At 51.5% G+C, this 14,854-nt stretch overlaps 1 protein-coding gene across 1 annotated transcript; it reads left to right on the top strand.

Moving 5' to 3' along the window:
• Window positions 1–3,937: 3,937 nt before the first annotated feature.
• On the top strand, window positions 3,938–8,350 carry LOC112105774 (zinc finger protein 271-like). Its single transcript, XM_029914185.1, has 3 exons — window positions 3,938–3,958; window positions 4,900–5,013; window positions 5,318–8,350. Exons 1-3 carry the CDS (start codon window positions 3,943–3,945, stop codon window positions 7,354–7,356), a joined length of 2,169 nt encoding a protein of 722 aa, XP_029770045.1. The 5' UTR covers window positions 3,938–3,942; the 3' UTR covers window positions 7,357–8,350.
• The last annotated feature ends 6,504 nt before the right edge of the window (window positions 8,351–14,854 follow it).

The following is a 14,854-nucleotide window of genomic DNA, read 5'->3' as shown; positions in this document are numbered from 1 at the left end:
CCCGGGGGAAAGGGCTGGGGCCGGGCAGGACAGTGACTCTGCACAAAGGGCCCCTTTCAGGGACCTGCTGGTGAGTTTGTACCGGGGGAGGGGGAGGGTGTCCCTAAACCTCTGACTGCCAGATGCCCGGAGTGGACGATGGGATGGTTCACTCAGTGATTGCCTGTTCTGTTCATTCCCTCTGAAGCACCTGGCACTGGCTGCTGTCAAAAGACAGGACACTGGACTAGATGGACTATTGGTCTGACCCACTACGGCAGTTCTAATGTTCAGCAAAAATTACAATTGATTTTTGCCTTTGAGAAGGATGATCCATGAGACAGTAATCTGCCTCTATTGCATATTTGAGAATCAAGTTCTACACACAAGCAATGGCATGTGGAAAAACACTAAAGGCTGGGTTGAGAGGCAAAATAGCAGTTGTAAAAGGCAATCACTATTGGTGGATTAAATGAAAACAAAGTTTTGAGACCAGGCCAGAAATTCAGTCAGACTGGAAGTCAGATGATCCAACAGAATAAACTTCTGCTCTAAAAATAAGAAGAAAAAGTGAGAATTAAAAATTCCAAATTAGAAATTCCAGTAATACTGGAAGCCAAGGGCAATACTGGAAGCAAGGGCAATACTAGAAACACAGATGTCATTGCTAAAACTACTAGCAAGTACTTTCTTATGCATATTTTCAATGAGCATTTGTTGTTAAAATATAAATTAAATAGCACAATGACATGCATCTGCACAATAACAAAGCTAAATGATGAAGTGCTAAGAGGAATTCAGAAAATCAGGGAATTCAGGGAATCCCAGCAACAGATGAGACAAATTGGTGAACTGCTGTGAGACTTTATGCAGTCAGATACACCGATAAGGGATTCTTTGTTTCTGAAGGGGTGTATGTAAAATATTTCACTAAATTAAGTCTCCAACAGCACCTCAGGTTTCAGAGTGGTAGCTGTGTTAGTCTGTATCAGCAAAAAGATCAGGAGTACTTGTGGCACCTTAGAGACTAACAAATTTATTTGAGCATAAGCTTTCGTGGGCTAAAACCCACTTCATCGGATGCATGCAGTGGAAAATAAAGTAGGAAGATATATATACACAGAGAACATGAAAAAATGAGTGTTGCTATACCAGCTATAACAAGACTAATCAATTAAGGTGGGCTATTATCAGCAGGAGAAAAAAAACTCCTTATTGTCAACACCCATTTTTTCATGTCCTCTGTGTATATATATCTTCCTACTGTATTTTCCACTGCATGCATCTGATGAAGTGGGGTTTAGCCCACGAAAGCTTATGCTCAAATAAATTTGTTAGTCTCTAAGGTGCCACAAGTACTCCTGTTCTTTTCACAGCACCTCAGTAGGTTTCATCAGACAAAGAGGAGCTGCAGTGACTAGTCATTTGGATGCCTGTGCCTTTAAGAACCTAGCCCTGGGAAGCCCATGCTGAGAGGTGCTGTCTGCAGGAGGGGAAATAAAAAAGCCCCTTTGCCACTGCACACACTCTATTTTTGCAAACACTGGTGTCTCAGTCCACTGGGGTAACTGTTACCCCCCCTGCCTGTGCTGGGGTTTTGTCCTCTGTCACCCTCTGACAGGGCCTCACCATGGGCTTCACCCAAGCTCCTTCAACAGGGCTGTCCCTAGCTATTCTGAGGCCCTATGCAGCACCCCCGGGGGCGGGGTGGCGGGACAGGGCTGGCTTGGAGGCACGGAGGAACCGAAGTAGCAAGTTATGTCAGATAGCAGTTTGTTACACTACACCTGCTTGGGGAAGGGAGAGCCGTGGGCAGGGAGAAGGGTGAGGAGAGATACAATGGCAGCTCCCCCACACCATGGGGTAGGAGAGGGTGAGGGGCTGCCCCACCCTGCAGCCAGCAGGGATTGTTTCCCTGTAACTGGTGAAAAAAGTATGGGGGGTGGGTGGGTAGGGGATTAACCCCTCAGGGCTCAGAAGCTACAAGGCAAATATCTAGACCCCACCCCCCCCCACCCCACCCCAGTGTATAATTTTCAGATGCACTCATGATTTTGGGGTCTGTCTCCTGAGTGTTCAGGGCTGCCCACGGCCCTGGTCTGATTTCCAGGCAGGATTCACATCTCAGCCACACTAGATGGGCCAATGGGATCAGCCCCTGCCTGCCTGTCCCTGGGAGCTGCAGAGGTTGCACAGGGAGGCTCAGTCATTAGCTGCTGCCACCAGAGGGCTCTGGCTATTGCTCAGGGAGAGGAGGCGGCGGGTGTGTCTCTCTCTCTGCTCCTGATGTTAGAGCCCTTGAATTGAGCTTCCTGGGTCAGATACTGCTGCCTCCTCTACCTGAGGGCCCAGACTGGGAAATTGCTGCTCCCCAGTGGGGTCTGTGCCAGGGACAGACCTTCATTAAAGCCCCTGCTGTGCCCAGTCTGGGTGGGCACTTTCTCCAGTGGCTGGAACTAGCCCCCTGGGGCAGCCCCGGGCTCTGCCCGCACCAACTCCTGAGCCAGAGCCTGTAGGTGACTGGGAGAGACCCAGGGGAAAGGGCTGGAGCTGAGCAGGAAAGTGACTCTGCACAAAGGGCCCCTTTCCGGGACCTGCAGCTGGTGAGTTTATACCGGGGGGGGCGGAGGGGCTCCCCCGTGTCTGCGGCTCCCAGAGTTGTTGCCCTCAGTGACAGCCAGGCTCACACTGGAGAGCCAACGCCCATGGGAACGGGACAGTCCCCAGTTCTCCCAGGCAGAGGGGAGAGGGATGGAGACAGGAAGGGGAGGGGTGAGACCGAAAGGGGCAGCAGGAGCAAGAAGTGGGGAGGGAGGTTCCCAGTTCCCAGCCCTGCCCGGATCCATTCCCTGCATCCCCCTGGGCCGACTGACTCTCCTGGGAACAAGGAGAGGAGCTGACAGAGGAAAAGCCGGTCCCAGCAGCGCCCTGCCCTCCGGGCCAATGTCAGGGGAAATCCCCCAAAGTGGTTCCTTTCATTCTGCTTTTCTAGTATTTGTCTTTTAAACCTGGGAGGGTTTAAAAGTGTCTCAGGGATTCAGTGCTGGGAGGGGCCGGGTCTGTGTTGGAATAAAGTGACTGAGGGTTTTCCCAGAATGGCAGAGTCCAGAGCGTCTGTCTGCAGGGAGAGAGCCTGGGGGGAATCAGGGTGTGAAATGGATTCAATCCCCTTCTGAAACCTCTCGCATCACCCCTCTCGCCCTGACAGGCTGAGGAATCACGTCCGCGTTTCGCTCCAGATCGTCCCGTCTTCCAGGGGACAGGGAAGGGAAATGGCTGTGATGGAGCCAGCTCAGGTAGGGGATTTTCATGGAGGTGCAGGGGGATTTGCGAGGGGGGAGGGGGAAGGGGCAGAAAACACACAGGGGGAGGCAGGGATGGGACAGGGTGTGATAAACCTGCTGGAACAGGTTCAACTTGAAGCCTGATTTTTCTGAACAGACCCATTGGCGGGTGGGGGGAGGGGGAGACATTCCCCCATTTCTGATACAGGAAACACCCCCCTGGGCAGGGCTGGGAAAACTGACCAGACTCCCAGTGCTGTAGCCTCACCCCACTGGCCACAGGCTGCTGTGAAATACGAAGGGAAGCTGTTGGGATTCCTGTCCCCGGCTCAGAGCTCTGCTTCCCGCATCAGCCTGTGGCTGGCAGGCGTGTGGGAAATGAGAAGACCCTGCCCTGCTCCATCTGCTGGGGGGACAAGGAGCTCTCACCTTCTCCCCACCCCCTGAAGTCTCCTGGCTGCTCTGAGCAGGGTGGGGGTGGGATTCTGCTTTTCTGGGCCTCCTCCCCTGTGACTAGTGGGATTGTAGCTGGGGCAGCAGGCGCTGAGTAGGGGAACTGATGTTTCAGATGCCGGTGACCTTCGAGGACGTGGCTGTGTATTTCACCGAGGGTCAGGGGGCTCTGCTGGACCCCAGGCAAAGAGCTGTCTACAGGGACGTCATGCAGGAGAACTATGAGATGGTGACCTCGCTGGGTAAGGGATTCCTGGGCCCTCAGCTATTAGAAGCTGTGGGGTCTGCGTGTCTGAATCTGGTCAGGTTCTTCCCTGGTCCGTTGCATTGGCGGGGAGGGTCGCGTAGTCCACAGCTCCAGTGTGAGAGACACTCCATACCCCATTCAAGGAAACAAGGGAGTCAGAAACCGAATGGACAGGCTAATTCATCCCCGTCTTGCCAGCTTTCAAGGGGCCAGAAGCAGGGTATTGTTCTGCCTGTATTATTTCTCCTTCACACACAGTTCACCTTCCTTCCTGGGACTAGCTCCATCCATGGGGAGGGTTCTAGGTTCTGCAGCTTTGGAAATAGGCAGCAGTTTAACACCCGAGCTGTGTGTATGTCAGCAAGTCCCCCAGAGCGCTTCTACCCTGAGACCTCCTAGTGAGGGCGTGACAACACCCCCGCCCCCCGATGTCATCTGCTCCTAATGGGTCTGAGTTACCACAATCCCATGTAGGGTCAGGTTAAACTCAGGGAACGTTCCTTGTGAAAAATACTCTACCAAGACTCCATGCGTCCTGACCTTGCATGATTTACCACATGCAACTAATAGGCAGCTAGTTTAAAACAAACAAAATGAAGTGTTTCTTCACATAACGCACAGTCAACCTGTGGAACTCTTTGCCAGAGGATGTTGTGAAGGCCAAGATTACAACAGGGTTAAAAAAAAACTAGATAAGTTCATGGAGGACAGGTCCATCAATGGCTATTAGCAAGGATGGGCAGGGATGCTGTCCCTAGACTCTGTTTGCTAGAAGCTGGGAATGGGTGACAGGGGATGGATCACTTGATGATCACCTATTCTGTTCATTCTGTGTGGGGCACCTGGCATTGGCCACTGTCGGCAGACAGGATACTGGGCTAGGTAGACCTTCGGTCTGACCCAGTATGGCCGTTCTTATGTTCACCCTCTGAGCAGGATTTCACGTTCCCAAACCTGAGCTGATCGCCCAGCTGGAACGAGGGGAAGAGCCATGGGTCCCAGATCTCCAGGCCTGGGAGGAAATGGAGAACCCGAGAGGCACCTGCACAGGTGAGGAATGAGGGAAACTGAGACAGAAACATCTGGTGAGTGAAGGAAAAAGCTGGGACTCCCAAAATGTGCTGTGAGCGAGAGCCCTCAGTTCTGCCCCATCTCACCTAAGTGAGGGCTGCAGTCAGCAGGTGTCATAGCATCAAGGCAAATATCAGTCACGGTGGGATGTGGTGGCAGAATCCAACATCTCCATCTCCCCAACAGTCACTGTGTTGTGTTTTCCCTCTTTGCTATTCCCCTTTCAGTCCTTTCTCCCTGGCACAGGCAATGACTCCTGTCTGGATTCTCTCTCTCCCAGCAGGCGATAGGACAGTGAGTGAGAACAAGGAGGAGAATCAACAGGAGGAAGATCCTGAGCAAGTGAAACCGCAGGAGAGGTTTTTGAGAAGAGCTGAACGGAATTTTTCCCAGTGCTTGGAACAGGGAGAAGCCTGGGGAGATCGACACGGATCAGAGATGCAGCTGGGAAACTATCCCAGGAACAAACTGGATGAATCCACTACATGTGGCGGAGGATGTAAGGATCTCAAGGAAACCACAATGCAGCAGACAAGTCACAATGAAGAGAAACCCTACAAATGCCTTGACTGTGGGAAACGATTCCATTTCAGTGCAAACCTTCTTACACATTGGAGAACCCACACAGGAGAGAACTTCTATAAATGCATAGACTGTGGGAAAAACTTCAGTAAGAAGTCATTTCTTATTATACAGCAGAGACTGCATATGGGAGAGAAACCTTATAAATGCCTTGAGTGTGCAAAAGTTTTCACTGTGCGATCGGCCCTTATTAAACGTGAGAGAACCCACACAGGGGAGAAACCCTATAAATGCATGGACTGTGGGAAAACTTTTGGTCAGAGTTCAGACCTTATTAAACATAGGAGAATCCACACAGGAGAGAGACCTTATAAATGCCTTGAGTGTGGGAAAAATTTCATTCGCCGCTCACACCTTATTAAGCATCAGAGAACACACAGAGGCGACAAACCCTATAAATGCCTCGACTGTGGGAAAAGTTTCTTTGACAGAACAAAACTTACTAGACATCAGGCAATCCACACAGGAGAGAGACCGCATAAATGCTTGGACTGTGGGAAAAGCTTCATTCAGAAGTCACAATTTATTATACACCAGAGAGTGCACACAGGAGAGAGACCCTTTAAATGCTGTGAGTGTGGGAAAAGTTTTATTCAGAAATCACAGCTTATTACACATCAACGAACCCACACAGGAGAGAGACCTTATAAATGCCTTGAGTGTGGGAAAAGTTTTATTCAAAGTTCATCTCTTATTCAACATAGGAGAATCCACAAAGGAGAAAGACCCTATAAATGCCTTGAGTGTGGGAAAAATTTTATGGAACGTTCATCCCTTGTTAAACATAGGAGAATCCACACAGGAGAAAGACCCTATAAATGCCTCGAGTGTGGGAAAAGTTTTATGGAAAGTTCATCCCTTACTAAACATAAGAGAATCCACACAGGAGAAAGACCTTATAAATGCCTTGAGTGTGGGAAAGATTTCATTCGTAGCTCACACCTTATTAAGCATCAGAGAACACATAGAGGTGACAAACCCTATAAATGCCTCGATTGTGGGAAAAGTTTAGTTGACAGAACAAACCTCACTAGACATCAGGCAATCCACACTGGAGAGAAACCCCATACATGCTTGGACTGTGGGAAAAGCTTCATTCAGAAGTCACAACTTATTCTACACCAGAGAGTGCACACAGGAGAGAGACCCTTTAAATGTCTTGACTGTGGGAAAAGTTTTAGTGAGAGCTCAAAGCTTACTAGACATCAGAGAACCCATACAAGAGAGAGAACCTATGGATGCCTTGAGTGTGGGAAAAGATTTATGCAAAGTTCATCCCTTATCAAACATGGGCGAATCCACACAGGAGAAAGACCCTATAAATGCCTCGACTGTGGGAAAGGTTTTATTGCAAGTTCAGCCCTTACTAAACATAGGAGAATCCACACAGGAGAAAGACCCTATAAATGCCTTGAGTGTGGGAAAACTTTCAGTCAGCGCTCACATCTTACTCAACATGGGAGAACGCACACAGGAGAGAAACCCTACAAATGCCCTGAGTGTGGGAAAAGTTTCAGTTTCAAATCAGGCCTTAATATGCATCGGAAAACCCACACAGGAGAGAAATCCCATAAATGCTTGGACTGTGGGAAAACTTTCAGTCAGCGCTCATACCTTACTAAACACAGGAGAATCCACACAAGAGAGAGACCTTATAAATGCCTTGACTGTGGGAAAAGCTTCAGTAAGACTTCAGAGCTTACCAAACATGAGAGAAGCCACAAAGGTGAGAGACCCTAGGAATAGCTTCACTGCAGGAAAAGATTCAATTTGACTTCACGCTTCAGTGACCCACACAACAGAGACCTTGAATGTGGGGGAAGCTTCATTTGATGCTCCCGGAGTATCAGGCATCTGCAAATCCGCACAGGGAAGAAACCTCTGAGATGTTCTCAGTGTGGAAAATGCTCCAAGTGGAGCTAACACCATGTTGGACATCAGAGACTCCTCCACACAGCAGGGAAATTCTCTCAGGGGCCTGACTGGGGCCGGCCATGGTGACAAACCCATTTCCTCATTCCCACACACAGCAGGGGCATTGGCTCCCAAAGATCCAGCTGTCCATCGCTGGGGTGAGGATCCAGCAGCAGCCGAGCAGCAGCTGGTCAGTGACCCTCTGGCTCTGCCTGGTCTAAGCAAACCCCAGGCAGAGGAGGAGAAGCCCGGATCAGCCCCTCCCCCCTGCTGCAGCCCTGGCTGCTGAGCTGATGGGCCACAGGTGCGGGAAGGGAGAGAGAGAAAAACTCCTCCAGATGCTCCCTCTGCCTGGCTGAAGTTCCCCATCTGCATGGACGGTGGGTGAACGTGCCCTTGGGGGGAGGCTAGCCCCTGGCCCATCCCCCTCTGCCTGAGGCCCTGCCACTTCTGCTCCAGCAGGCAGGAGGGGGCCTAGTGGAGTGTGGGTGGGGCCATGCTAGGGTGTTTCGGGAGGCATGGCCTCCCCCAGCTTACTATACCCGCCGCCCATGCCCCTCTCTCTTCCCTTCCCAGCCTGGATTCCCCCTGCCATGGAGACGAGGCGAAGGACCTTTGGGCCAGGCCCCACCTTCACTCTAGACACCTGTCCCCACCCCCTAGCTCTTGGGCTGGGCTTCCCCACTTACCTGGGGTTGTTCCCTGCAGGGCAAGTGTCCGTGGGGGCTGGTAACTCCTCCCCTCCCTGAATCCCCCAGGGTGCTGGGCTCTGGGGCATCAACAGTTAAGGTACCAGGGGGATGGGTTATGGGGACGACTCTGGGGATTGAATGGCTGGGGCTGCGGGAGCTGGGAAGCAGGGGGAGCTGGGTGCTGGGGCTATCGAGTGTTTGGTGCTCATGGGATAAGAGGTGAGGGAGACCACAGGGGCAGAGAGGTGCTGCCTCATCACTCACCCCCTCTGCCCCTTCTCCCTGCCCCCTCTGCATTCAGACAGCACCATTAGAAGAGATGGTTGGTTGGGATTTAGCTTTTATTTCTTGGTTTGAAAAGAATAAAGTAGAATTTAGTTTCTCAAACTCCCAGCGTCCCTTGTCTTCAATAATGGGTGGGGGGAAGAATGGTCTTTAATGGACTCACTCAGACGCTGTCTGGCTGTCACACATTGATGCAGCTGGGGAAAAGGCTGGTATTATTCTGGGGTGTATTAACGTGAGTGTTGTAGGAGGTCGTTGTCTCCCTCTGCTCCGCACTGAGGTTAGCTGAGCTGGAGTCCTGTGTCCAATTCTGGGCACCCCACACTTTAGGAAAGATGAAGACAAATTGGATTGAGTCCCGAGGAGAGCAACAGAAAATGATCAAAGGTTTAGAAAACCCGACCTGCAGGGGATGGTTAAAAAAAGTGGGTCTATTAGTCTTGAGAAAAGCAGACTGGGGATGGCCTGCAGACATGTTAGGGGCTTTTATACAGAGACTGGGGATCAGTTGTGCTCCATGGCCACTGAAGGGAGGATGAGAGGTAAAAGTGTTAAGCTGCAGCAAGGATGATTTAGATTAGAGATTAGAAAAACTTTCTAACCATGCGGGTACTTAAGCTCTGGAATAGCTTCCAAGGGAGCTTGTGCAATCCCCAGCACTGGAGGTGGGGTTTTTTTGTTTGTTTGTTTGTTTTTTTTAAGCTCCTTGGAGGTGTTATTTCACCATACCTGAGCTCCACACACTGCAGGTTCCGGCTGTGACGTTTTCTCGGCCAGTTCTGCCCTGCCACACCTGGAGCAAATGCTCCATCTGCTGGAGGAATTAAAAGGCAGCGAATTAGCTCAGTTGGCAAGTGGTGATGAAGGTGAGCAGATGAGCAGAGCAGAGCAAAACCAAACCTAAAGGCTCTGGTGCAGCTGCCCAAACGGGTCCTCTGTATGGAAAGGGAGGACCCTCCGCATAGACAAGGAGAAAGGGGAGTATTCTGTGGCCCTGGACAATGGCGACTCCCTATTGCTTCCTTGGGATTTGGATTTTCCCATCAGGTGAAGGACTTGGACTGAGGTGACCCCAGGGTAGGAGACGAGAGGAAGAGGCCCAGGGAGGACAGACTTAAGTAGTCTTGGTTGCCAGGTCACTGGTAGCTAAAAGGGCCCTGAGTCGGAGCCCGGTAGAGTGGGAGGGCCAGGGCTCCCCTTCCCACGACCCCCTTGGCTGTCTGGGGTTGTGACCATGACCACTAGGCCACGCTTCCCAAACAGACCCTGAGTGCAAACCATTATTGTCCCCTCTCCACGGGACACTCAGAAATTCCCAGGTAAGCTGTCCCCAAAGGGACAAGGCCAGCTTGTTCGATTCAATTGAGGATCAGCGCCAATATAACATCACAGCACTGAGATATATTTGTAGTGAAAACAAACAGGAGTTTATCAACAAAGACTAAGGTTTAACCGTGTTACTTTAGCTGATAAAATATGACTATGTAGATCATTGTTGCAACTACTGTTATATAATTGCAACAAATCTTGTACAAAGTGTGTCAAGGAAGGTGTCAATAGAATGCAAGAGAAGCAAATCTTGGCCCAGCTGGAAAAAGAAGCCAAAGCGTGAGCCAAGCAAGTTGAAGAAAGAGCCAGAGAAGCTGACAGGATGCGTATGGAACGGCTGGCTGCTGAGCAGAGGGTTCACCAGATGCAACAAGAAACTGCCAGACTTAAGCTCCAAATCAAAAAAGCAATGGAAGAACAGCAGAACCTGTATCATCTTGGAAGTCCAGTTTATAACAATGTTGGTATGCTGTTTGATCATGATGGATATGTTTACTCAGAGTGATGTCATAACCCAGTCCCAAAGCGAGTATGAATGTGACTCTTCTGTGTTATCTGTAACTAACAGGGAGATATGTGGATACCTGAGCGCTCGGTTGTTGCATGGGGCTCTTCACACTTCAGACTCCCCTGTGCATACTCAAGGAGGTAGGGGCAGTCTTATCCCCCACCTCTCGGGTATTCCTTGAGCGGATCCTGCGAGAGGGTGCTCCCTGCCCACCCCTCACCCCAGGCCCTCCGGACCTTTTCACCAGGTCCCTGTCCTGTGAGCCCCCTCTCCTCCATAACCTGATCCGGCTGCGCGTCCTTGCTTCCGAACAACGCTGAGGGAACAACTTTACAAGCTCATGCGCCACATGTTTCACTTCCTTACCCTCGTGTCCTGCTCCGCTACCAGGGGGCGGGACTTTCTACCACCTGTAGAGGGTGAGGAACCCCGGTGAACCAGCCTATATTCCTGCCTGCTCCCACAGCCCGCCATGAATATCGGTTGGAGGCTCCTTCATGGAGCCGTGAGCACGGGTGTGTACCTGGCACAGTTCATCCCCATTCCCAACACCTGTCCCCTTTGCGGCGTGAGGGAGAACCTGGCACATGCCTATCTAGAATGTGCCAGGTTGCAGCCCCTATTCCGGCTCCTCCTGAACCTCCTCTTGAGGTTCTGGCTGCATTTTACCCCACACCTCTTCATATATTCACACCCTGTCCGTGGCCCCATGAAGTCATGAGACCCCGTCAACGTCCTCCTGGCACTGGCCAAAGTGGCCATTTACAATGCCAGGGGGAAGATGCTGGACGAGCGGGCACTCTGCGACTGTGGGGCCTATTTCAGTTCCTCCCTTGTCTCAAGCATCCGGGCAGAGTTCCTCTGGGCATCGCCTGCTGCCTTTGAGGAGCAGTAGGTGCTGTCTGGGGTTCTCCCAGTGTCCCCCTCTGGATCCTTAGTTCTGAACCTATGACCCTCAATCCTATTCCTGTTATCCCTTAGTTGTCCCCGAATTCAGTTGGGTCCTCCCGCAAGGCTGGGGGAGGCACCCGCCCACTGTAATGGGTTAGATCACAGAAACCCCCTAGGAGCTGCCACCTCAGGGCCGGCTCCAGGCACCAGGTGCTTGGGGTGGCCAATTGAAAGGGGCGGCACGTCCGGGTCTTCAGCGGCAGGTCCCTCAGTCCCTCTCGGAGGGAAGGACCGGCCGCTGAATTGCCGCCGAAGAATGAAGCGGTGCGGTAGAGCTGCCGCTGAAGTGCTTTATATATATATATATATATATATATCCCCCCCCCCGCCGCTTGGGGTGACAAAAAAGCTGGAGCCGGCCCTGTGCCACCTGATGTGCCAAGACTACTTCTGCTCCTGCTTTCCTGCCCTTGCAACTTAGGACTCCACCACTCTGTCTTGTTGAGCCAGACACACCAGTCTGCTCCAACACAGACCCAGGGTCTGAACCACGTGCCCAAAAGCTTAACTGAAAGCAAATTACAGAAGTGTTCCTGTCTTTAACACTCAGATGCCCAACTCCTAATGGGGTCCAAACCCCAAATAAATCCGTTTTACCCTGTATAAAGCGTATACAGGGTAAATTCATAAATTGTCCGCACTCTATAACACTGCTGGAGAGAGATGCACAGCTGTTTGCTCCCCCCCAGGTATCAATACATACTCTGCGTTAATTAATAAGTAAAAAGTGATTTTATTAAATACAGAAAGTAGGATTTAAGTGGTTCCAAGTAGTACCAGACAGAACAAAGTGAATTATCAAGCAAAATAAAATAAAACATGCAAGTCTAAGTCTAGTACAGTAATAAAAACTCAATACAGATAAAATCTCACCCTCGGAGATGTTTCAATAAGTTTCTTTCACAGACTGCACACCTTTCTAGTCTGGGCACAATCCTTTCCCCAGTACAGCCCTTGTTCCAGCTCAGGTGGTAGCTAGGGGATTTCTCATGATGGCTGCCTCCCTTTGTTCTGTTCTACCCACTTTTCTTGCTGCCACAGCCTCCTGGGCCATGATTGGGGGGGCACAAAGCTGCTGCCCGCTCCCGCAGGGCTGCCAGCAGGGGTTCAGCCCTGCCTCTTTCTGGAGCCTCAAAGGCTGGAGGAGCAGGCAGCTGGTGTGAGTTCCCATCTTGTCGGGGGCGGTGGGGCTCGGGTTTCTGGCTTCAGCCTTGGGGTGGCAGGCAGCAGGCTCCAGCCATGGGGCTTTGGGCTCCTGCCCTGGGCTCAACCCTCCCCCGCCCACCCATCGCTCCTGGCCCCCGCTGCCACCTCCAGCCCCAGGCTCCAGTTGTTCGGCAGCAGGCTCTTGACCTCTGCTGCAGGGCTTTGGGCCCTGGTTTCACCACTACCCCTATTGCCGCTTGCCCCCACTGCCGCCCTACCCACTTCCCATCTCAGGCTTAATTTTCCCTCCAGTTTTCTGGATCTGTGTAAGTCTGCCGTGAAAAGTGATATTTGTATGTTTGTTAATCATTTTTCGCTGCCTCCCAGCTCGCTAGCAAGTCTGCTGCTGTGAAACGTGCTATTAACAAACGTACAAACATCACTTTTCACAGAAGCAGACTTACTAGCTAGCAAATCTTTTAAATAAAAAGCAACCAAAAAAGCAAAAGAAACAACAATTAACAAAAGCCAAGAACATGCGAAGCACCTTATTTGTGACAGGTTTCAGAGTGGTAGCCGTGTTAGTCTGTATCAGCAAAAACAACGAGGAGTCCTTGTGGCACCGTAGAGACTAACAAATTTATTTGGGCATAAGCTTTCGTGGGCTAGAACCCACTTCATCGGATGCATGGAGTGAAAATACAGGAGCAGGTATAAATACATGAAAGGATGGAGGGTTGCTTTACCAAGTGTGAGGTCAGTCTAATAATAATTTCTCCCTACTGTTACTCACACCTTCTTGTCAACTGTATGTAATTGGCCACTCTCTTACCACTTCAAAAGTTATTTTTCCTCCCTTGGTATCCTGCTGTTAATTGATTCATCTTGTTAGACTGACTTCACACTTGGTAAAGCAACCCCCCACCCTTTCATGTATTTATACCTGCTCCTGTATTTTCACTCCATGCATCCGATGAAGTGGGTTCTAGCCCACGAAAGCTTACGCCCAAATAAATTTGTTAGTCTCTAACGTGCCACAAGGACTCCTCGTTGTTTTCACCTTATTTATGTTTCTATTCTGTGTAGGTCCACTAAAGAATAGAGGCAACTGTACACTATTTTTATTATGGAGTCTGCAAAACAAACCCAACGTTAATAAATTACCAGGATATGGGCATGGATATGTGCATATTTATTTGTTTATCCTAAAGTTAATTAAATATCTTAGGAAAAATTGTCAGAGTGGCCACCAACCATGCTTTGAGGCTACCAAAAAATTGTAGTGCGAACCCCTGCACTAGACAGCTTACAGTGGTGCAGCTGCATCAGTAGCCTAAGAGTGGTGTCTAATATCTTGATCTGGTTTTGGCCTAGTAAAATGAGGCCCTGCACTTAACTCGGTGGCACTGGTCTGTTTCGATGGCTGCATCTGATCAATTCCAACATTGCAGGGGATTGTCTGGGCGGCCATCAGGAGAAGGTGGATGATTTTGGTGACAATTGGAAAATGATGAGGGGGAAATAGGGGACTATCCTGAGTGGGCAAAGCACCAGTCCCTGACCCAGAGCAACAGGAGCTTTGCTGCTGACATCCAGGTGCCTGATGGGGAGCTGCAGACAGTGCCCACACCGGGGAGCCAGCTGGGAGAGGGGCAGAGGGGATCCCCGGGAAGAACCCAGGGACAAAACATGGACAGCACCATGACCCGAGCTAGGGGAGCAGAGCTGGTAGCTCCAGTCCAAGGCTGGTAGCCAGTGAATGTGGTGTGGAGACAAGAGACCAGCTCTGACTACCGGCTCCCTGTGCCAATCTGTTACCAGAACATCCCTGACTCCCCATCACCCCTGGATTCTCTGGAACAACCCGAGTCTCCCTAGAAACCTCCCTTCTCCCCCCGCCCCGGGATCTGCACGTCTCCTTTCTGTCACCCCATTGATCCTCTGGCTTCCAGGCAGGATGCCTACATAGGGCTGGGAGAAGCTGCCAGTGCCCAGGGGAGGTGGGACCCCAGGAGGCAGGGTCTGGGGCAGGGGGCTGCAGTGCGATGGGTTGATCGCTAGGACCCAGGAGCAGCTGGGAGGGAGGATCGCTGAGCTCAGTCCCGGCAGCAGGAAGTGACTCGCAGCCGCTGCGGGGACTCTGGCTCCCAGGCTCCTGGCGAGATCCCCGAGCCCCGGCGGCTGGTGCTGGGAGCCCGGAGCCCTGGCTGCAGCCGGGAGAGGGGAATCTCCAGCAGGGCCCTTCCCGCTGCTCCCCAGGAGCCTCTCCCGGGGCAGAGCCCCCAGCCTGGCCAGGGCCCTTCCCGGCCCGGCCCCTGCCCCCGGGGGGCCCCGCTCGGAGGGAAGGTAAGAGAGACCCGCCCGTCCCCCCCAGTCACACCCGGGCTGCAGGGGAGGTTTGGCCCCAGGGTGC

Source organism: Terrapene carolina, unplaced genomic scaffold (genome assembly GCF_002925995.2).
Source record: "Terrapene carolina triunguis isolate 2854851 unplaced genomic scaffold, T_m_triunguis-2.0 Scaffold33077, whole genome shotgun sequence".
Lineage (NCBI taxonomy): Eukaryota > Metazoa > Chordata > Testudines > Emydidae > Terrapene > Terrapene triunguis.
This window is presented reverse-complemented; position numbering and strand designations above follow the sequence as displayed.

Bases quoted from the DNA above. Each gene is read 5' to 3' on its own strand.
- LOC112105774 (XM_029914185.1), top strand. The intron at 5,014-5,317 runs GTGAGGAATGAG...CTCTCCCAGCAG, and splicing joins CCCGAGAGGCACCTGCACAG to GCGATAGGACAGTGAGTGAG.